This window comes from Hemiscyllium ocellatum, chromosome 37 (assembly GCF_020745735.1).
Source record: "Hemiscyllium ocellatum isolate sHemOce1 chromosome 37, sHemOce1.pat.X.cur, whole genome shotgun sequence".
NCBI lineage: Eukaryota > Metazoa > Chordata > Chondrichthyes > Orectolobiformes > Hemiscylliidae > Hemiscyllium > Hemiscyllium ocellatum.
Window position 1 is genome coordinate 34,154,010 of NC_083437.1, and position 24,711 is coordinate 34,178,720.

The following is a 24,711-nucleotide window of genomic DNA, read 5'->3' on the forward strand; positions in this document are numbered from 1 at the left end:
AGTACTGTGTCCAGTTCTGGTCACCCTGTATGGAAAGGATATAATTCAACTGGAGACGGTTCAGAAAAGATTTACCAGAATGTTGCCAGGAATTGAAGGTTTGAGTTGTAGGAAGAGGCTGGATACGCTGGGACTTTTTTCACTGTAGTGCAGCAAGTTGAGGGGTGAGGTTCTTAAAATGATGAGGGGTAAAGAAAAGATGAATGGCAGATACCTTTTCCCTTTGGTAGGAGATTTCAGGACTAGGGGGCATATTTTTAAGGCGAGAGGAGAAAGATTAAAAAAAATGATGAGGGTCAGCTTTATACATAGGTAGTGGTTTGAACATCATGCAAACCGACCTTCCATCCATTGATGCCGTCTACACTTCCCATTGTCTCTGGAAAGCAACCAACATAATCACAGACCCCCTCCCACCCCATTATACTCTCTTCCAGACTCTTCCATTGGGCAGAAGGCCGAAAACAACACATACCAACAGATTCAAGAACAGCTTCTTCCCCGCTTTATCAGACTTTTGAATGGACCTCTCATTTACAGTTGATCTTTCTCTGCACCTTCTCTGTACCTGTAACACTATATTCTGCATTCTGTTCTATCACCCTGTTGTACTTTCATAAGGTATGATTTGCCTGGAAAACATGCAAGACATTGCTTTTCACTGTATCTCGGTCCATGTGATAATAATAAATCAGATCAAAGCAGATTACACTCAAACTATTCATAGACTGTATCCCAAAATATTTCACCAACCCTAAGCTCTAACATTCCTTCCACAGAGGAATCTCTCTAACATCTTACCTTTCCTCCTTAAAACCCTAGCTTGTTAATCAAGTGATATATGGAGAGGTTGAATTGGCTGGGGCTGCTTTCCCTGGAGCATCGGAGGCTGAGGTGGAACCTTATCGAGGTTTATAAAATCATGAGGGGCATGGATAGGGTAAATACACAAGGTCTTTTCACTGGGGTTGGGGGAGTCCAGAACTAGAGGGCATAGGTTCATGGTGAAAGGGAAAAAATTTAAAAGGGACCTAAGGGGCAACCTTTTCAAGCAAAGAGACAATAGACAATAGGTGCAGGAGTAGGCCATTCTGCCCTTCGAGCCTACACTACCTTTCAAAAGAGTGGTGTGTGTATGGAATGAGCTGCCAGAGGAAGTGATGGAGGTTAGTACAATTACAACATTTAAAAGGCATCTGGATGGGTATATGAATAGGAAGGGTTTAGAGGGACATGGGCCAAGTGCTGGCAAATGGGACTAGATTAGGTTGGGATATCTGGTCAGCATGGACGAGCGGGATCGAAGGGTCTGTTTCTGTGCCGTACATCTCTATGACTCTAAGTCTTGGGATGTTTGACTGCAGATGCTCGAGATTAGAGTCAAGATTAGAGTGGTGCTGGAAAAGCATATGAATGCTAGTTTTAGTTGGCTGTTGATAGTGAAGTGCATGATTTCTGAATCGCTTGCCTGAAATGGAATCTATAAAAAGCTCGGAGCCCTGAGCAGAAACCATCATTAGATTCCAAGATTAAAATTGACAGTAATTAGCAATAACCATCCACACCTTCAGTACAATACAGTACAGCAAGTAGTTCCACCAAGATTGCCTTTTACCGATGTACTCATGTTTTGTCTGAGAGGGTTTGAAAGGTTTCTAAAGCAAGCGAGCTGAACGCCTGGGATGTTTGAAGTGATCTGATGCACAATCAGATTGCAGACATGGAATTAGTAACAGTCGGTTTGTGCTTGGCTGCAGCACAGCAAAACCTCTGACCCATTGTAATCGTCAAGCTGACAGTATTCTTCGTGCACCTGTGTGTTACATAAGAGAAACAGTCAAGGATCAGCAGTGAATGGGGAAAACAATGCAGCCTGTCCCCAACACCTCTTGCTTCAGCCCAGCCAAGAAAACAACACAGTCTCCAATTGCAGCCTCCCTCTGGCCCATTTCTAATCTGCTGGAATGCATCATTTCTGCAAATAATTGTTAACCAACAATGGGGAAACTGGGATGGGGGTGGGGAGAAATCATGTCCAATGTTGGTTTCACTCTGTCCATTTCACTCCTCACTGAAGTTGAAGGTGAGCAAAAGCATAGAATCCATACAGTGTGGAAGTAGGTCATTCAGCCCATTGATTCCACACCGACCCTCTGAAGATCTCTCCCCTCACCTCCAACCAAGGCCCCAAAGGAACCTTCTACATCCATCAAAGTTTCACCTACACTTCCACATGTCATTTATTGTAGCCATTGCTCCCGATGCGGTCTCCTCTGCATTGGGGAGACCGGACGCTTTCTCTCAAAGTGCTTTAGAGAACATCTCTGGGACATCTGCACCAATCAACCCCATCGCCCTGTGACCAAACTTTTCAACTCCCCCTCCCAATCTGCCGAGAACATGCAGGTCTTGGGCCTCCTTTACCGCCACACCCTCACCACCCGACGCCTGGAGGAAGAATACTTCATCTTCTGCCTCGGGACCCTTCAACCCATGGCATCAATGTGGACTTCACCAGTTTCCTGATTTCCCCTCCCCCCACCTTACCCCAGATCCAACCTTCCAACTCAGCACCACCCTCATGAATTGTCCCACCTGTCAATCTTCCTTCCCAACCTCCCACCCTCCTTTCTGACCTATCAGCTTTACCCCCACCTCCATCCAACTATTGCACTCTCAGCTACCTTCTCCCTAGCTCTAATCCCTCCCATTTATGTCTCCACTTCTGAGGCTCCCAGCCTCATTCCTGATGAAGGGCTTTTGCCCGAAACATCAATTTTCCTGCTCCTTGGATGCTGCCTGACCAGCTGTGCTTTTCCAGCACCAGTCTAATCTTGAGAAAGGGATGTTCAGCTGCTTTCTTGAACTACCCTAGTATATTTGACGTAGTTGGACCTGCAATGCTGTAAAGGAGGAAGTTCCAGGACTTAGACCTAGCAATAGCAAATCAGCAATATTGCATTTCCAAGTCAGGATGTGAGTGATTGGGGAAGTGTTTGAAGGTGGCAGTGCTCCCATGTTTCTGCTGCCCTTGTCCTTCTAGATAGTGGTGGTTGTGAAGTTTAGGTGCTGCCTAAGGAGTTTTGGTAATTTAGTGCAGTGTACCTTATAGATGGTACACACTGCTACTTCAGAAGGGAGTGGATGTTTATGTATGTAGTGCCCATCAAGCATGTTGCTTTGTCCTGGATAGTGTCAAGCTTCTTGAATGTTGTTGGAGCTGCTCTCATCCTGGCAAGTCGAGAGTATTCCATCACACTCCTGGCTTGAGCCTCGTAGATGGTGGACAGGTTTTGGAGAGTCTGGAAGTGAGATAATCACTACATAATTCCTTGCCTCCGATCTATTTTGTAGCCACAGTAATTGTAAGGCTAGTCCAGTTCTGGTTCATGGTAACCCCACAATATTGTTAGTGGGGAATTCAATAATAGTAATGCTATTAAGTGTTAAGTGGAATAGATATGAGGTGCTGAATTACCTCTTCTTTGCTTTCATTTGTTTTTATGTTTCCCAAGTCAATCAATTCTGACTTGATAGAAGAATGCTTTCACACCAATATGGCTGGAAAGGGAACATTTCTAACTCAATGCTTTCTTCAGTAAGAAAATACAATTGCCTCAAAATCCATACAAGGTTCTATTTATCCCTGAAAAATGTGCATTTACATAGCCCCTTCCATGTCCACTGGATATCTCAAAGTATGTTAGAGCTGATGAAATACTATGGAATTTGAATTGCTTTTGAAATATGGAAAATATGGCAGCCAATTTACACACAGTAAGCTCCACATATGGCAATATGATAATGGCCACATAAACTACTTTTTAAAGGTGTTGATTAAGGAATGCGAGAGTACAATTCCACGGCTCTTCTTCAAAATCATTCCATCTGACCTTTTATGCCCACCAAAATAAATGTAGAGACGGTCTCTAAATCAGAAAGATAGCACTTCTGACAAGCCAGCATTTGCTCAGTGACACACTTGACTTCTTTTATACCTCAATCCTAGAGTAGGATTTGCACCTAAAACCTTCTGCTTTAAAGGTAAGAGTGCTACCATCCTAACGCTCTGAAGTAAATCCAAGTTGGCCTACGGCTCATTCTCTTAAATGTCAAGTGGCAAACTTGATAAACAGACTGGCAATAGGAACACCTTAGGAATAAATGCCTTATCCAAATTGCCTGAGTGTGATGTGTGTCTGTCACAGAGACAAAAATGTTCCTCAACACTACTCTATGAAGTCAAAGATATTAACTACCCACACAATAAAATCACCTAGAGTTATCAACCTTTTCTATTAACACATAAAAGTAATGGGTTAAATACAGTCAACAAGGAACAAGTCTGTGCATGTGGTGCACACACCTATGCACACATGCATGTTTGCATTCCTGCATTTGTGCATCGATGCATTTAATCAAAGCAAGGGACTAAGGATTCACAGCAGATAGTTTGTCCTCTACACATATCATTTGATTGGAAAATGATGCAATTTGCTGAGAACATTAGATTAGTTAGTTCTTTCTTCAAAGAGGAAGTTGGTTACTCACCTATGGCACTTTCTCCTCTTTGAGATCAACCTGGACTGAAGTGTCCAGAATCTGGAGGATGGTATTCAACGGAACATGGTCACCCAGAGAAACCTGGACAAAATTAAACAGCACCTTCTCCCCACCTGACACGCAAGGACTGGCTCAATCACTATTCCTGATGAAGGACTTTTGCCCGAAATGTCGATGTTCTCGCTCCTTGGGTGTTGCCTGACCTGCTGTGCTTTTCCAGCATCACTCTAATCTAGACTCAATCACTATGCAATCCAACACTACTCCAGGATTTGAGCATATACCAGGCTGATCTCCCCAAAGTACACTACCAGACTGTCACAGGTGCCATTTTACAATGAGAAACCTTTCTTAATGAGAGAAAAGAGATATAGATTTGTATTTCCTACAAGAGCATCTAAAGGGTTTTCAACCCAAATGAAATATTTTCAAATTGTAGCTTAATTTCTGCTACAATTCCACAAGCAACAAATTAGGTATAAACTGAAAGAACTGCAGATGCTGGAAAAGCAGAAAGCGCCACTGGACCTGAAACATTAACTTTGACCTCTCCCCACAGATATTGCCAGCCCTGCTGAGCTTTTGTGGCAAACTTCTAGCTCAGCCTTGTTTGAGGGAGGAACATGGGTCAGCACAGTGGGAGCATAGTCTACTTCAAATAATGCTTTTACATCGAACTGAATAGGTAGGTGACATTACCAGTTTAATAAAAGCATCTATGATTATTACAAGGGAGAAAGCTGCTTTTAACAAGTCTGGATGACAGAATTCAGTTCTAAGATGGTACCTGATCCCGAAATCTTGCAAACAAGAGTGTTTCCACTGATCTACAATGACAGATGCTAAACTTCACTGCTCAACACCAAAACTAACCCAACTCAATTTTACTGGCTGCTGCACTTATCCTGGAGCTATTGTTAGGTCCTGGTCTATCTAATCAATCCCACAGTAGGAACTGTGGCTGATAGTAGTTGGGTAACCGCACCACCTTGTGTCCAGAGACTTTCATTACTTTCATATAACTACCAGTTAGATCCGACTGAGATACTATATTTCACCATGTACTCAGAAGGTTTCAAACTCTATTTAAAACACTTGCTGACAAAAATCGTCTGTAAAACAATCTATAGCTCCTTTATAAAAAATGACATTAAATGCATATTTTTAAACACAGAAATATAGAAAATAGGAGTAGGCCATTCGGCCCTTTCATCCTCCTTTGCAGTTCAATGTGATCCTGCTGATTGTCCCCTGTCCTTAGTTTCTCCCCTTACCCTTTGATCCTTTTAAAACTTTTAAAAAGCTAACTAGGGATGGGTTCCGAGAAACACTTTGTCATCAAAAAGTGTTAACATACATTTAGACACTTTTTGTAATGCAGATATTCAAAGTGCTTAACAGGCAAACAGCTAATTAGTACTTGTGAAGTGAAGACCTTCTGTAATGTACAGACACAGGGCATCCAATTTACACAGCAAGTTGAACCAAACAATAATAAGAAAATAATCAGCAGATCATCTGCTTTAAAGATGTTGGCTTAGGGATAAGGAATGGAAACAGGCCAGTCAGCCCATCAAGTCTGCACTGACTCTCCAAAGAACCCTATTCTCCATCCCACCTTACTCTACCCCCGCATTCAGCCTGGCTAATTTGCCTATCCTTGCACTATGGAAGGAAGTTAGAGCACCCAGCAGAAACGGCAAGGATGTGCAAACAACACAGAGACAGGCGCAGAAGGATTGGAATTGAACCTGGCACTGTGAGGCAGCAGTGCTATACATGAGCAACCGTGCTACCCTCCTTTAAAACAACGTCATGATATCTTAAACACCCAACTGGAAGATAGCCAGGCCCTCTGTCTAAAAGATCACTGGAATGAGGTTTGATTCCACAATCCACTGACTCAAAATATTAAATCACCTCTGACTAAAGAGGCTACTTCACTCAGTATACAGATAGCAGGTAATGTTTTCCTTTTCACCATTACTGAACCTTGCAGGAATACTCTGAGGTGCCCATATCTCCTTGCTGACAATTAGCATGCCTCCACTCCTCATCATAGCACTAGGGGAATTTCCTGAGATCCCACCTTTAATTGCCTGAGGGTGAAAAAGGAAAAGACTTTGATTGTTTGTGGGCAAGAACCTTCACTACATAGTTCAAGTCAGGGTGTGTGTCAGTATCACTGTTAACCTAGTCAAAAAGAAAGAAAAATTCTATCCCATTTAGCTGAAATGTCTGTCAGAAATAAAGAAGATATAATCGTGATGTTTAAAATGATAAAGGGATTTCATAAAGTAAAAACAAAAAAATACACTCCAATGGGAGAAATCCAAACCCAAAGGGATATACAGGTAGGCCATATATAAGAAAATCAAAAGTAGTTCTGTTCACATTAACTTCAGATTAATCTAAAGCTCTGTCCCCAAAATGACTTGGATAGTTGGAGGATCAATTGAAATTTTTAGTTGATTTATTTTGTAGGGTGAAAGTATAAGGGATGTGGAGTAATAAAGTAACACAACATGGAGACAGACCCTTAGGTCCAACAAGTCCATGCTGACCAGACATCCTAAACCGATCTCGTCCTAATTTCCTGCACATGGCCCATATCACTCTGAGCCCTTCCTAATCATGTACCCATCCAGATGCCTTTTAAGTGTTTAATTGTACCAGCCTCCACCACTTCCTCTAGCAGCTCATTCCACACATGTACCACCCTCAGCGTGAAAAAGTTACCCCTCAGGTCCTTTTTAAATTTTTCTCCTCTCACCTTAAACCTGTGCCCTCTACTTTTCGACTCTCCCAAACTCGGTAAAAGGATTAAAGGCTGAGGAATGGTGTTGAGTTCCAGATCAGTCATGATCCAATTGAATGTCAGAATAGGCTTGAACAGCAGAATGATCACCACCTGTTCTTACATTCTCATGAAGAAAAATACCAATTCAGAGCTAGTCATGAAACACAGCTCAGAACGATATGGACTATTTGTTGCTACTTGTTGCAGTAGCTCCCTCTGCAGGCTGACTGGTTGAGTGCCCCTCTATAATGTTAAAAATCACACAACACCAGGTTATAGTCCAACAGGTTTAATTGGAAGCACACTAGCTTTCAGAGCGACTTTCCTTCATCAGGTGGTAGTGGAGGGCTCGATCCTAACACACAGAATTTATAGCAAAAATTTACAGTGTGATATAACTGAAATTATACATTGAAAATTTGATTGTCTGTTAAGCCTTCCATCTGTTAGAAAACAGTCATAGTTTCACTTCTTTCATGTGTAAAATCACAAAAGCCTTTCTTTAAAAGTTGCATTCTCGGTTTAGCTGTCAACAATGGTGATAGCTAGACAATATGTTGAAGGTGTTCGCCCCCTGTGTTCTCTGTCTATGCCATGATGTTTAGATTGATTCTAATCTAAAAAGTGAGATAACAGAGTTTTACATAAATTCATGCAGTTTTTGAGCTCAGAGTTCTACATGAATGCATGCAGTTTTTGAGCAAAGTACAATGTAACTCTGCAAGTACAAATTCACCCCACAAAATATATGTGTGCATGTGGGTCTCCAACTTTCACCCAAAACATATTAAAACAGCCATCCCCTATGGACAAGCCCTACGCAAATACCGGATCTGCTCAGATGAGGAGGAACACAATGGACACCTGGAAGTACTCAAGGATGCCCTCACAAGAATGGGGTACGATGCTCAACTCATTAACTACCAGTTCTGACGTGCCACAGGAAGGAATCGTAATGACCTACTCAGGAGACAGACATATGCTGCAACTAACAGAGTACCCTTCGTTGTTCAGTATTTCCTAGCAGCTGAAAAATTAGGCCATGTTCTTCGTGACCTGCAACACATTATCAATGAGGATGAGCACCTTACCAAGACCTTCCCCACACCTCCACGACTTGCCTTTAACCAACGACCAAACCTCAAACAGATTGTTGTTCGTAGCAAGCTGCCCGGCTCTCAGGACAACTCCATACAACCCTGTCACGGTAGGAGCTGCAAGATGTGTCAGAATGTGGACATAGATATCACCATTATGCGTGGGGACACCTCCCACCTTGTACATGGCAGGTACTCATGTGACTCAGCCAATGTTGTCTATCTTATACGTTGCAGGCAAGAATGCCGGGAGGCATGATACATTGGGGAAACCGAGCAAAGGCTACGACAATGGATGAATGGGCACCGCACAACAGTCAACAGACAGGAGTGGAGAGATGGGGTAACCCAGGACTCCAAGAGCACACTTTAGAGTCTGGGAAGTCCTACTCATTTTACCATCGCAAGAAAGTTACTTACTGTGGTTTTAGATGCTTCTTCCTCTTTACCAGCCTGTTCAAATGGACAGAATCTGCTGTCATGAGTCATGTGAGGTGACTGTGTTATGACGATGTGGATGTACTTTACCTTTAAGAAAGTTAAAAGCTAGCAGGACTACCTGACAGCACCAAGTGTTCTCAACAGGACACAATGTGGTTCAGCAGTTAGTGATGATGGTTGCCTGGAGACAAAAACAGATTCAAATTAGGCCAATCAGTTTAAATTATACTCCCAAAAATACTAAATTCCAATAAAGTTTGAATTTAGTATATTGAGCATCTTAGAAGTCAGTGACACAATCCAATCATTTGGGGGTATAAGATCGGGGAAAATTGAACAGTTGGCAGGAGAACTGCCATGAGACCAACAGATGTAGACTGCTATGTCAGAAGTCTCTGAGAGGTATCTGTCTGAAGAAGGAGTTTGCACAGAGAAAAACATCAATACTGACCTGGAGAGCAAATCTGTAAAGAGAAGATTCAATAGCTGGCTGGTTTTGAAATTGGAATTTTTCAGGAAATCTTAGTGGAGGAGACGAGTCTTACTGGACTAGTATGATAATGAGAAAATAAAAGATAGGTTAGAGGAAGGAGTTGTAAATAATTGTTAGTTAATTATTCTCTGTTATAGTTTAAGAAATGAAGTTGTTAATTTTTACTTTGAATAAATCGTGGCCTCTTGGATTTTCACAGATTACTGCACTGGATAAATCTTTTCTGTGTTGCTGGTTTCAATTAGGAGGGTTTAACTCGTGTCATAACAGTTTGGGGCCTCGTCAATAAGATTGAATGGTTTTGGGGGCTTTTGTCCGCAGTTTGGATTTTGGATTTGGGATTTGAACTGGTTTAGACAGATTTGAATAAATTTGGGAGTATGAAAAGTCTCATCAGATTTAAACACTCGCAGGTGAGTGTCCTAGATCTTTAAGTAAAAAGTACTTGAGACAATTTTTTTACTTTCAGGAACTTGTGGTTGACTAATTTAAAAGTGAAAGAAATGACTCTTAAACTTGTTAAAGTGGTTCTGGGATTTGAAGTTGATTCTCAAATTTGCCAAGAAAGTTTAGAAGGAAGGAAAAAGGCCACACTTTTAGAATTAGCGAAGTTAGATTTGGGTTTAACCAAGGACAAAAGTAAAGCTGAAATTGTAAGGGAGTTACTTAAACACTTAGGTGTGTCAGAGAAACAGACAAGTGCAGTAAAGGTCGAAAAAATTTAAGTACAATTGAGGATAATGGAGTTAGAAGATAAACAAAGGGAGAGAGAGAGGAAAGAGAGAGGAGAAAAAGAGAGGAGAGAGAGAGGAAAAAGAGAGAGAGAGAGAGAGAAGGTTCTTAGCTAAACAAAGAGAGAGAGAAGAAAGGGAGAGACAAAAAGGGAGAGAGGCGGCATGGTGGCTCAGTGGTTAGTATTGCTGCCTCACAGCACAGGGTCCCAGGTTTGATTCCAGCCTCGGGCGACTGTCTGTGTGGAGTTTGCAAATTCTCCCTGTGTCTGTGTGGATTTCCTCTGGGTGCTCCAGTTTCCTCCCAGCGTCCCACAGATGTGCAGGTTAGGTGAATTGGCCATGCTAAATTGCCCATAGTATTCGGACCATTAGTCAGAGAGAAATGGGTCTGGATGGGTTACTCTTTGGAGGGTTGGTGTGGACTGGTTGGGCCGAAGGGCCTGTTTCCACACTGTAGGGAATCTAATCTAATCTTGAGACGTTGCAACTTAGTCAGCAAAATCAAGTTAACAGGATGGAGAGAGGGTAATGGTATATAGAAATATGTCAAAACTCTGCCACATTTTGATGAGAAACATTTTGAAGCCTTATTTATTTCATTTGAAAAGTTAGCTCGGCAGATGAAGTGGTCCAAGAGTTTATGGGTGATGCTGGTTCAGACTAAACAGGTCAGCAGAGCAAGTGAGCCATTTGCAGCGCTGTCAGATGAGGGAGTCAAGAGATTATCAAGAGGTGAAACAGATTATTTTAAGTGCTTATGAATTGGTACCAGAAGCCTATAGACAGCTCAGAAACTCAAAGAAGGAACCAGGTCAGACTTATGCTGAGTTCAAAAGAATTAAACATAGTCATTTTGATAGATGGGTGCGTGCTTTGAAAATAGATATGACCTTTGAGGCTCTACTAGAGACTATTCTGCTGGAGGAGTTTAAAAACTCACTTCCAGAGATGGTAAGAATTCACATGGAGGAACAGTAAGTTCAGGAAGTGAGAAGGGCAGAAGAATTAGCAGATGAGCAAATGTTGGCGTATAAGACAATCTTCTGGCCAGAATTTCTTCCTGTGAGGGATAGAAGTTGGGAGAAGGGGAGATCCTAACTAGGAAACCAAGAGTAGAGAGCACTGATAAGAATTTACCACAGGATAAAAAAGAAGTCCAAGAGGTTGGAAAGGAGGTGAAAGGCCTCACTGTGGTAAAGTGGGACACGTAAAGTCACAGTGCTGGTTGTTAAAGAAAGGCACTGTAGGAAAAGGTATGGTAAAAAAAGTTAAGCCAGAAGCATTAGTGAAAGTAGTAAAGGAGACCCCAAGAAGAGCCGAGGAGCTGCAGGAGAGTGCACAGCCGAAGCAGGGGCTGGGTATGGAGTTAGTACCTGATCTCTACAAAGAATTTGCCTCTGAGGGTAAAGTTTACTCAGAAAGAACAGGGGGAGAAGGACAAGGAGTTATAATTTTGAGAGATACAGGATCTAACCAGTCGCTGATAGTAAGGGACGAGCGACTATGCACCCTTTCTGATCTGTTACCCGAGAGTGTAATAATTTGTGGGATAGATGGACAGAAATTTAGCGTTGCCCGATGTAAGGTCAGGTTGGAACGCCAACTCAAGACTGTGGAAGTAACATTGGGAGTGATTGACAGAGTGTCAGTTCCGGGAATTCAGTTTGTTTTTGGAAATGATATGGCAGGATTCAAGGTGGGAATGACACCCCTTGTTGTGGAGAAGAAACCCAAGGAAGACCAAGAAATTGAGGAGTTAAAACCGAAATATCCTGGTATTTTCCTAAACTATGTGGTAACCAGATCCCACTGTCATAAGTCAGAGCACAAAGTGAAAAGTAAAGAGAAAGATGAAGGAGTTGAGGTTCAGTTAGCAGATACCCTGTTTGACATAATGGTTCAGAAAAAACCTGAACAGGCAGAGGGTCAGACAGAGGTGGTTAGCCTTGAAAGGCTAAGAGACTTGCAACAGCAAGACAAGACGATAAACGATATATATGTGCATGCGTACTCTGAAAAGGAGGCAGAGAATATTCTGGAGGGTTATTATCTCAACGATATAATCCTAAGACAGAAATGGAGACCATGGTAGGTTAGTGCAGAGGAGAAATGGACGGAAGTGCACCAGATTGTGTTGCCGGTAGCATATGGACAGGAGGTGTTACGGGTAGCACCTGAACTACCTGTAGGAGGTCACCTAGGGGTACAAAAGACTCAGACTAAGATACAAAAACATTTTTATTGGCATGGAATGCTGAAGGATGTGGTTAACTTTTGCCACACGTATCATGCATGCTAAATGGTAGGTCAGCCACAGGCAGTAATAAAACCAGTACTTTTGTTGCTGATTCCTGCATTTGAAGAACCTTTCACACGGGTTATAATTGATTGTGTAGGTCCCCTCCCGAGAACTAAAAGTGGGAACCAGTTCTTGTTAACCAGAATGATGTGCCTACCAGATTTCCACAAGCAATTCCATTACGGTGTATCAAGGCAAAAAGGTGGTAGAGAAGCTAGCAGTTTTTTATCACACGGTTTCGGCTACTAAGAGAGATTCAGTCGGACCAAGGATCAAATGTTACTGCTAGGCTGTTTAAGGAGGTTATGGATAGCTTTGGTATACAGCACTTTAAATCCAGAGTGTATCATCCTGAATCCCAGGGAGCTTTAGAAAGGTGGCATTAGACTTTGAAGACCATGTTAAAACCTACTGTCAGGACTACCCGAATGATTGGGTTAAATTGCCATTAGAGATGCCCCAAACAAATCTACTCAGTTCATTCCCTCCGAGTTAATATTTGGGTATGAAGTGAGAGGCCCTTTGAAATTCATTGAAGAAAAATTGACAGGACCAAAGTCAGAGATCTCACACTTAGATTATGTTTCGGAGGTGAGGGAGAGATTAAATCGAGTCGGTGAGTTAGCTAACCAGCAGCTAAAGAGAGCACAGTGTAAGATGAAGCAGGTGGCAGGTAAAGCTCTGAGACTTGGACATTCTCCCGAGGGGATGACATGGTAGCACTGTTACCAGTGGTAGGAGATCCTTTCAAAGCCAGGTTTAAGGATCCCTATCAAATTGAGATAAAGTTGAGTCAGGTGAACTATCTAGTAAAAATGCCAGATAGAAATAAAAGGCACATGGTATGTCATGTGAACATGTTGATACCATATTATACTAGAGAGAAAGAACTGGAGAAACAGGTGTTAGTTACTGCCCTGTAGAATGAGGAATCGAATCCAGATGATGTGGCTTTTGCGGTGCCTCAAAATAGATTAAAAAATGAAGAAGTTCCTCAGGAGTGGGATAGGTTAATAAGCTACCTGCAGTTGAAAGATTTGCTTTGCGTAGTCATTCAAAGAGCTGTGCCAACTGTACCATGTGGTTTTTCCAGGATTTTCTAAAGATCACGACATAGTCCAAATGGACTGCACAGTTTGTTAACCCAGGCACAACTCTGTTCATAAGTCTTTGGAAAGTGGCAGCTGCGTTCTTCATTCCAAAGGGCATCACTTTTAACTGATATAGCCCATTTTGGGTTACAATCGCAGAAATGGATATGTATAAGGACATATATAAGAATCAGATGGGGAGGAATAATGCTATTGTACATGAAGTAGACTTAGGGAATACTGCTCCGATAAAACTATCAACTTAATCCTTTCAAAGCCAGACAGGTTCAGATGGAGGTGGAGGCCATGCTTGACGATAACACCATCGAACCAAGCCAGAGCGACTGGAATTCGCTGGTCATCTTAGTTCCCAAACTGGACGCTGCTCAACAATTCTGCATGGATTATCAGAAGGTCAACGCCTTTACAAAATCGGACTCACATTCAATTCCTAGATTGGAGGACTGTATCAAGAAAGTCAAACAAGCCAGTTCCAACACCAAGTTGGACTTAATGCGTGCTTACTTGCAGGTACTTTTATCAGAGACGGCAAAATAAATTTCTGCATTTGTAACCCAAAATGGGCTATATCGGTTAAAATTGATGCCCTTTGGAATGAAGAATGTACTCGCCACATTCCAAAGACTCATGAACAGAGTGTGACTCTTAAGAAACTGTACAGTCTATTTGGATGATGTTGTGATCATTAGTAAGTCCTGGAAAAATTACGTGGTACAGTTGGCAGAGCTCTTTGAGTGACTACGAGAAGCAAAACTGGGGATAAACTTAAAGGAAACTGAATTCGTGAAAGCAAAGGTGATGTTTTTGGGACATAACATTGGTCATGGATGGTTGACCCCAGGGAATACAAAGATGAAGGCCATCGAGGAATTTCCATGACCAACCTTGAAGAAAGAGGTGCTTCGATTCTTAGGACTCAGCGGATTCTATTGGAAGTTTGTTCCAAATGTCAGCAGTGTAGTGGCACCGCTAACCGATTTGCAGAAGAAGAACAAAGTTTCGGTGGACAGAATGATGCCAGGAGGCATTTGACCATTTGAAATCAATATTAACCACCAAAACAGTTTTAGCTCCACCAAACTTTTCAAAACCTTTTAAAGTCACCATCGATGCTAGTGACATAGGAGTTGGAGCTGTACTCCTTCAGGAAAATGAGGATGGAATTGAACTGTCAGTTGGTTACATTTCAAAGAAGATCAACATCCACCAGAGGACATGCTCCACGATTGAAAAAGAACTATTGAGTTTGGTACTGACCTTACAACATTATAATGTGTATGTCACGAACAATGTGTAGGAGTCGGTTGTGTACACAGATCACAATTCTTAGAATGCTCTAAAGACATGAATATGAGACTATTTCATTGGAATCTTATGTTACAGATTTTAAATTTAAAAATCGTACATGTTGAGGGCCAGAAGAATATAATTGCAGATGTTGTTATCGCGGATTTAACTGGTAAAGTTTAGATGAGATTTGTATTTATTTTGTGTTATATATGTAGTTTTATGGGAAGAGGTTAAAATGAAGTTATCTGTGTGATGTGTTTAAAAAATGGAAGAAAAAATGAAGCCATCTTTTCATTATGATGGTTCTTTTTTGCTTAAAGGAGGAGGTGTTATGAAGATGAAGAAAGTTAAAAGCTAGCAAAAGTACCTGACAGCACCAAGTGTTCTCCAACAAGATACAATGTAGCATGTGGTCCAGCAGTCAGTGTTGCTAGTTGCCTGGAGACAAAAAAAGATTCAAATTAGACCAATCAGTTTAAATTATACCCCCAAAAAATACCAAATTCCAGTCAAGTTTGAACTTAGTATATTGACAATCTTAAATGCCAATCACACAATCTGATGCTTTAGAGGTATAAAACAATTGAACAGTTGACAGGAGAACTGCCACGAGACCAACAGATGTAGACTGCAATGTCAGAACTCTCTGAGAGGTATCTGTCTAGAGAAAGAGTTTGCACAGAGAAAAACACCAACACTGACCTGGAGAGCAAATTTGCAAAGAGAAGATTCGACAGCTGGCTGGTTTTGAAATTCGATTTTTTTCAGTAAATCTTAATGGGGGAGATGAGTTTTATTGGACTAGTATGGTAAAGGGAAAGTAAAAGATAGGTTAGAGGAAGGAGTTGTAAATAGTTGTTAGTTAATTATTTTCTGTTATGCATTAAGAAATAAAATTGTTAATTTTTATTTTGAATAGTTCTTGGCCTCTTGGATTTTCAAAGATTACAGCATGGGTTGCTGGTTTAAATTAAGCTGGAGAGTTTACCCATGTCATAACAACTGCAACAAATAATGAATACTCACTATTTTACACAATTACAAATGTGTAACTGCCCATTTAACTCAACAAGATAATCAAGTTTCCTGATGAAGTATTGTTCAGGACAACAGTAATTCACATCAGGTACATCGTGAACAGGAAAATAACCATTTATTGTCAACAAATATTCTTTAACAAATGACAAAGAAAAATGATTACTCATCATTTTGCTGCAACTTAAGCCAAATCCTGTTAAAAACACCAAACAAGCACATATTCATGCACAAATCAGATTGACAAAAAAATTGATGGTGTTACAAGTATTGTGTGAAAAAATACAGACAGGGAAAAACAAGCTCTGTAGTTCAAAAGACCACAAGGGTGGAATGAGTTGTTTCTCACAGTTCTTTTGACTACTTTTTTTAAGGTAGCCATGATGTGGAGGTGCCAGTTTTGGACTGGGGTGGACAAAATCAGAAGTCACACAACACCAGATTACAGTAGAACAGGTTTAGTTGAAATCACAAGCTTTCGAAGCTCTGCTCCTTTGTAAAGGGAAGTATGACTTCACCTGATAAAGGAGAAATGCTCCAAAAACTTGGAATTTTAAATAAACCTGGTGTCATGTGATTTTGACTATTTTTAAGTGATGGCAACACAATATTTTCTACAGAGCGATGGTTCTTCTTGGATTCAATAACTGTCTTTTCTTGTGTTACAATGATTTCTTTCAAAGTCAAGATTAGAGTGGTGCTGAAAAAGCACAGCAGGTCTGGCAGCATCCGAGGAGCAGGAAAATCAACATTTCTGGCAAAAGCCCTTTATCAGGAATGTTGATTTTCCTGCTCCTCAGATGCTGCCTGACCTGCTGTGCTTTTCCAGCACCACTCTAATCTTGACTCTGATCTCCAGCATCTGCAATCCTCACTTTCGCCTAGTTGATTTCTTTCAGTGCCTTTGCATTTTTGTCTCTTTCATACACAGATAGATGATGTGATTTGCTTTTTGTTTGCAAGCTCCTGGATGTCTGAGTGCACTCTATTACAAACTGCAGCTGGACTAATCCAAAGGTTACTACTAGACAGCTTTCCTCAACTCAAAGTCTCTGGTGCTACTCCATCTCACTGCTCTAAATAGTTATCACCTAGTGTAGCTAAAGTCTACAACACACAATTCCACTTGTTCTTCAAGCTTCAAATACTCTCCTGGTAATTTTCACTGTATTGCAGTCTGACCTGTGTTTTCCACTTTATTGTCTAAAAGGAAATAAAATGTGATCCTTTACATTGTACAGTGTATTTTCAGCTACCCTATCCTTCAACATTTTATCAGTGATCCATGTTTGACATGAGACTCTGATTTATACTTAGAAGCATGAGTGCTATCTGCCTTAGAACAGCATTTGGGTCACATGGTAAGTATACTGGCAGAAAGAGGCAAAAGACAGGAAGAAGTACAAAGGAATTTTAACTCGATACAGTACAAGTTAAATCTGTGCTACTTCTCCAATATGTCGACAAGTACTGAACTCTGGAATGCAAAACAATGGCCACCTAATTGCCTGTTTGGAAAAATCAAGTATTCTTGTGTTACTGTCATGTAATTGCTATGTTTTGAACTTCTAATCTCGAGAATGCAAGTTCAAAACCCACTGCAATGCATTGAGCACTAGTCCAAACATTCAAAGAATTCTGGATGCAAAAGTGCTGCTCGATTGTAATAAGAATCCAACTAGTTCACTAATATCCTCAAGGGAAGGAAGTCTATTTTTCTCACACTGTCTAGTCTATATACAATAAAAATTAGATTAGATTAGATTACTTACAGTGTGGAAACAGGCCCTTCGGCCCAACAAGTCCACACCGACCCGTCAAAGCGCAACCCACCCATACCCCTACATTAACCCCTTATCTAACACTACGGGCAATTTAGCATGGCCAATTCACCTGGCCCGCACATCTTTGGAATGTGGGAGGAAACCGGAGCACCTGGAGAAAACCCACACAGACACGGGGAGAACGTGCAAACTCCACACAGTCAGTCGCCTGAGGCGGGAATTGAACCTGGTGTAAAACCTATGCCATGTTGAAGTTGTACAGGACATTGGTGAGGTCTCTTCTGGAGTACTGTGTGCAGTTCTGGTCACCCTGTTATAGGAAGGATATCATTAAACTGGAGACTGTGCAGAAAAGATCTACCAGGATGCTACCAGGAATGGAGGGTTTGAGATATAAAAATAGACTGGGAAGACTGGGACATTTTTCACTGGAGAGGAGGAGGTTGAAAGGTGGTCTTATTTTGGTTTATAAAAGCATGAGGGATATAAATAAGGTGAATGACAAGGGTCTTTTTCCTAGGATGGGAAGTTCAAACTAGGGAGCAAATTTTTAAGGTCAGAGGAGAAAGATTTAAAAAGGACACGAGAGGCAACATTTTTAACACCAAGAATGTTTGGTATGTGGAATGAACTGCCAGAGGAAGTGGTGGATTAGGGTATAGTTACAACATTTAAAAGACATTTAGTAAAGTTCATGAATAGGAAAGGTTTGGATCGATATGGACCAGGCATAGGCAGGTGGGTCTAGTTTAGTTTGGAAACATGCTGGTGTGGACTGGTTGGACCAAAGGGTCTGTTTCTGTGCTGTATGACTCTATGAACCCTCCGACTCTATTTGGCATCTACATGAAGAAATGATTTTTTTCATTATTTGGATTCAAAGTTCTGTGTAACAAAAACTTTAAATAGAAAGCAAAGATCCAGAGAGAGTTAATGACCCTCTTAACTTTAGATCAGAACAGAAAATGACTTTCTTTTCAGGATATTGATAGTACTCATGATTTGGAGATGCCGGTGTTGGACTGGGGTGTACAAAGTTAAAAAATGTAGGTCTTTGTCTGTCTGTGCATGTGTCTGTCTGAGTTGGGGGTTGTGAGTGTGAGAGGGAGTGCATATGTGTGCGTAGTGAGTGTAGAGTGTCTTAAGTCTGTGAGGGGGTACATGTGTGAGTGTGGGAGTGTGTGTGCGTGGCTGGGGTGGGGGATTGTGTGTCTGTGAGAGAGCATGTATATGTGTGTGCATGAGTGTAGAGTGGTCTAAATCTCTGAGAGGATGCCTGTGTGAGTGTGGGAGTGTGTGTGTCTGTAAGGGTGTGTGTGTGTCTGTGTTTGTGTCTGTGTATATGTGTGTCTGTGTGTATGCGTGTATATAGGAGCGCCTGTGTGTGTGTGTGTATAGGAGTGTCGGTGTGTGTGTATAGTGCAATGGTGGTCACCTGTAATGTGACATGAATCCAAGGTCCCAGTTGAGGCCCTCCCTATGGGTACCGAACTTAGCTATCAGCCTCTGCTCGGCCACTTTTCGTTGCTGCCTGTCCCGAAGTCCGCTTTGGAGGATGGTCACCCGAAGATCTGAGGTCGAATGTTTCGTCACTTTTTAGATTAGAATCAATGTAAACATCATGGCATAGACAGAGAACACAGGGGGCTAACACCTTCAATGTATTGTCTAGCTAACACCCATTGTTATAGTTAAGCTGAGAATGCAACTTTTTAAAAAAAAGGTTTTGTGATTTACACATGTAAGAAGTGAAACTATCATGGTATTCAAACAGATGAAAGACTCAACAGAAAATCAAGGTATTTTTCAATGCTTAATTTCAGTTACATCACACTGTAAACATTTGCTATAAATTCTGTGCCTTAGATTTGTGTACTCTACAATCGCCTGATGAAGGAGCGGCGCTCCAAAAGCTAGTGCTTCCAACTAAACCTATTGGACTATAATCCAACTGAGCCATTAACCTTTAACCTAGAGAGGAGTATTTCATTCTTCAGTCAATGAGGAGGAAAGACAGCCCTCAACCCACGCTGAGAAACAGTTCACGCCTCTTCTATTCCTGAACCACAGACACCTCAGGACCATCCTCCAGCTGAATGGAAATTACCCCTCAGCAATAACACCTACTCCACAAGAAGAAAACTTTCTTGCCCAATCCCCTCCCCATGGAGATGGTGTTAGGCCCTGAAAATCTTATTGCAATAAAGCTGTGTCGATGTTCTGGCATCTCGGTGTTTAGTAGCCACCCATCACTACCTCCAGCTGTTGTCTTTGTTCTGCATTGTCTCTTTTCACGGAATGCACAGGACACGTATTTTTTCTTTAGGTCAGTGACTGGCAGTACCCTCTTTCTCTGTAATGTTTCAATGGGGAGTACTAGGGTACCAATATCTGACCACAACCCAATCACCAACATTTCACTCATAGATCCATTGCATAATCATATTTGATTGGGTGACTTCAGATCCCTCACCTCCTCAGAGATTTTGATCTCCTGCTTAACTTTTAAAACCCAGATCTTTATAGCATTGTTTCTTCTCATTAATACCTATGGAAAGATCTACGGAAAGGCAGAACCGAAGATGTTCGATACAAATGGGAACCCGGTGATTTGGACTGACATTTGGTTGCCATTCAGCAACGTCTGTTTGACCCACATTACACAGGTTGTAGAAAATGGGATAATCAAGAAAATATGGAACAAGAGAGCTTTGGCTTGAGACTATTAATCATTTGACCAAGAATTTTTGGGTGAAGTTCATTTTGTTGTGTTGAGATGAAACTCCAAAAAGCAAAGATCTAGATATTGATTCACATCTCGAACTGGGATCCAATGGGTACCTGACAAACCTGTAATGGAGTCAGTTTCTTATTATTTCTTGATCAAAATCTATCCTAATTTAGGATAACTTATAAGTCTGGATTTATAATCTACAAGGTCCATGTTTTCTTTGGAGCTTACAGCCTTTGAGATATTGCCTTTTTATGAAGTCCTTCGTTCCCAGTTCCTCTGGTCTGACACCAGTCAAGTGCATGTTATTTTGTACAAAGACTTCATGCAGTTTGCTGATCCCCTTTGCAGTCCAGAGGCACACTTGGCATGCAAATCTCCTCAGGAAAAGGATCACCTCATGCCACAGGAACCTCATTTCCACATCGACTTGAAGGCGCAAAGTGCAAACATATCTTCCAAAATCAAACCTTTCCTTATGGGTAGGGAAGTTTGAGGGGAGGGGATGTTTAATGCAGATGTTGTACAGACTACAGAGTGCAGGGGGACACCATTACATCTTCTTGTAACAGCTAGGAATGGGTGATGAATGCTGGTCTTGCCAATGACATCCACACCCGGCATGCCTGTAAGGCTAGTCCCTTAAACAACTAGATAGAATTAGTCGTTAAGATAAGAAGATAAGTTTTCACCTATTACCATGAAGCTGCTCTTCTTTTTGCCTGCTTTACTAAAGACTATGTGTCATAGTGGGGGTCAGCACTTTGAGCAGATGAAGTGACCACTCTTCTCATTGCTACCGAAGAGAGCAGTGTTTTTTGTGGGAAGGTGAGTGAGAAGCAGCATAACCAAACCCCCAAGACTTTGGCTTTCCTTAACCCACATGAGATGTCCAGTTTTAATTTCAGCGTCTTGTTTTGGCCCCTGGCTGTGAATAACAAGGCAGAACTGACCTGGAAGTATCTGATTATCTTTCCTGAAAGAAAAGTAAGGTTGCAAGGTTAAATAGTTCCTGTTTAATAGCATGAACATATGGTGCCGTGTTGGTGTCCCTATCTGTGAGCCCGGTGACCAGGGTTCACATCCCACCTGCTCCAGAGCTGAGTAATAATAATACTTCCAAACAGGTTGATTAGAAAATATCTATAACTCCTATCACCAGTTGTTCAGTGGATTGACATAATCACTCCTTTGTTTTTCTAAATTAATCAATCTGTTCATTCTGTTTTCAGAACTACCTAAAGTCTTGTTATAGACTCATAGAATCTCTACAGTGTAAAGGCAGACCATTTGGCCCATCCGACTCTCTGAAGGACATCCCACTCAGACCCACCCCATCCCTGCAACTCTGCATTTCCCATGCTTAACCCATCTAACTTACACATCCCTGGACACTACGGACAATTTAACGCAGCCAATCCATCTAAGCTGCACATCTTTGGACTGCGGGAGGAAACTGGAGCACCCGGAGGAAACTCACGCAGACACGGGGAGAACGTGCAAACTGCACACAGATGGTTGTCCGAGGGTGGAATCAAACCCAAGTCCTTGGCACTGTGAGGCACTCAGAGACTCAGATTATTAGTCCTTGACTGTGAGTCACTAAAAATAGCATGCACATACATCAAGCAATTAGGAATGCAAATAGTATGTTGGCATCAATTTCGAGGAGACTTGAGTACAGGAGTAAAGAAGTTTTGGTCCAATTCTACAGAGTTTTGCTCAGACTGGACCTGGAATATTGAACACTTGCTTGGTCATCTTGCTGAAGGAGAGATTTGCATGCCTTTGAAGCAGTTCAATAGCGATTCCCCAAATTACTTACTGGGGTTGAAGATTGACTTTTGAGGAGTGATTGAGGGAATTGTTTAGGTATTTCTTTGAATTTTGAAGGTTGAGAGGTGATTAATTGAAACGTATAAAATTCATACACAATGTGACAGGTTGGATGTAGATACAATGCTTTCTCTTGTGAGTGACTCTTTAACTAGTGGACATTGTCTCAGGTTAAGGGGAGGCCATTAAAAATGGAGATGAGGAGGTATTTCTTACTCTGACAGAGGCGAATCTTTGGAATTCAATACCGCGGAGGGCATTAAGTATGTTTAAGAAAGAAAGTAATAGGTTTCTGGAAACAAATGTCATTAGGGGCTATGGAGTTTGTTTCAGAAAATGGTGTTGAGATTAAAGATCAGCCAATCTAACTGAAGTTAGCACTCAGGTGCAGAAGGTAGTCAGAAGGCTATTGGAATGTTAGCCCTTATTTTAAGGGGCTGAGATTATAACAGGAGGGAAATGTTACTACAACTGTACAAGATGCTGGTGAGACCACACCTCAGAGTTTTTGTGTATATTTAAGGCTATGATAGATTCTTGATCAATGAGGAAATTAAGGGATATAGGAAAGGGAAGGAAAATGGACATGAGGAATGTCAGGTCAGCCATGATCCTACTGAATGCTGGAACAGGCTTGAAGGGCCTAATGTACTACTCCTGTACTTTTAATCCTACGAGGTTTCTCTCTTACAGAGACTCACCTGTTGAAGTTATTGCTTATAATCGGACATAGTTCAAATGCCTCATATCATTTCACTAAAATACAGAATTCTTCCCATTGTAACATTAGACCTTTACCAGTCTGACAATTTTTTGACGGTCCATATTATTCTTTATCCTCCCCATGTCCCTCCTTTGTAATGTCAACCTGAATATTTTACCTTGATGCTAGCTTTGGTTTATAGCATTGCCAAATGAGCCAGCTCTAAATCTTTGCATCACTCCGAACTGTGGTCACTGCAGTTTGCTTTAGATACATTACTTCAGACAGCCTGTTTTATCCTCAAGTGATATTTACCATATTTTAGAAATATATTGACAGCATTTATAATTGGACCATTTTCCCAATATTGTCATTGCCCTGAAGTGATTTGGATTTCCATGAGCAGATTGAGGTGTAGAAATTGCTATGTGTTTTTCTTGCTTTCTGAGTGCAAAACAGGAACAAATATGTTAATTTAGCAGTGGGAGAACCTACGCACAATATGCTGAAGTGTATACACTATTAAATTTGGAAGACCCATTTTTCGGTCCACCCAGTAGAATATGTTAAGCATTATGTCTCCTTCATCAGCTAATTAGGGCCCAAGTCCACCAGTTTCACCCTCAACACAAATGATTATTCAGTGAAGTTTTCAGACAACTAATACTATCATGGAATAATACTTTGGCCAAGAGTAGTGCTTTCAGAGTTCTAGAAGTTTCAGCGAGAAAGGAACATGGAGTCTTTGATGGTTTTCTAATCTCAGGAGCTCAATGTATTGTATTGCTTTTTTAAATGTCTTAAGAGTCAATATGTATAGAATTAATTAATTTATGGATGATACTGTTTTTGGATCCTGTATTTGCAATATTTTAGCTCATATTCAATGATCATAAAGAACAATTGATTTATTTTTGCATGTTTACAGTTCTTAAAACATCTTATAGGTGGTAGCAATCTGCCTGTGTCCTTCGGATAATCGAGGTGCTTTTGTAGTTATTAACCATGACTTAATATCACTTCTGAGTCAGAAGCTATTGATACAACTCTCACTCCACATTTTGGTTTACGCTTCCCAGTGGTTAGTCTTTCTGACAGCGTTGCAGCTACTAATAGAGCTCCAACTTGGACCATGGATGTAGAATAAGTGCAGAAGTACCCCAGTGATGTTGTTAGCCAGCACAGACTAAGTGGGCTACCTCCTTTGTCATCAATTACTTGATAAATGCTGTAACTCTAAGCCCTACAGTTTTCAGAGGATGCCTACTTTATCCCATCCACTGGGAATAGGCAGCCTCCTTGAGTCCCAGCAACCTGCAATATGACACGATCAGAGTCAATCTGCCTGGTCACCTTAGAAAGTCTGGCTGTTAACTGTTAATCAGTATTAATGAGTGCATTCTCCATGGCAATGCCTCTGTCAATCAGAGACCACTTGCCAACCAATTAGCATTATCCTTTTATGCTGTATAAGTGTTAATTTTCCCCTGGAATTTGCATTCTTGCAAAAGTTCTGATGAGTACAAGGTGAAAAGCTTCAATAAAGTGTGGTTTTTTTTCCTTTTTAAAAAACTGTTCCCTGAACTTGTATATTCCTGTCCTGTTGCTGGTTCCCTGCTGTGAGCAAGGTCTGAATTCCATAAAGACAGTATTCAGGTTAACACAATGATACTGGGGATTGCTGCACTGATGGATACGCCATCCTTCAGCCGGGATATTAAACATGCCTCAACCGCCCTCTTGGATGAATGTAGACGGTGCCTCTGCACCAGTTTGAAGAAGGGCAGCTTATT

At 41.3% G+C, this 24,711-nt stretch overlaps 1 protein-coding gene across 1 annotated transcript; it reads right to left on the bottom strand.

Moving 5' to 3' along the window:
- Positions 1-4,551: 4,551 nt before the first annotated feature.
- On the bottom strand, positions 4,552-21,003 carry prxl2b (peroxiredoxin like 2B). Its single transcript, XM_060851955.1, has 6 exons — positions 20,937-21,003; positions 20,611-20,808; positions 12,312-12,325; positions 6,593-6,662; positions 6,315-6,320; positions 4,552-4,676 (listed from the first exon to the last, which is right to left on the bottom strand). Exons 1-6 carry the CDS (start codon positions 21,001-21,003, stop codon positions 4,552-4,554), a joined length of 480 nt encoding a protein of 159 aa, XP_060707938.1.
- Between the last annotated feature and the right edge of the window lie 3,708 nt (positions 21,004-24,711).

What these genes read in the sequence shown, in the direction of transcription:
- prxl2b (XM_060851955.1), bottom strand. Translation starts at nt 21,003, where the DNA reads ATGCCGGGTGTGGATGTCATTGGCAAGACCAGCATTCATCACCCATTC. An exon ending in CCTAGCTGTTACAAGAAGAT is followed by an intron (nt 20,809 to 20,936) that starts GTAATGGTGTCC and finishes TGCGCCTTCAAG; the next exon opens with TCGATGTGGAAATGAGGTTC.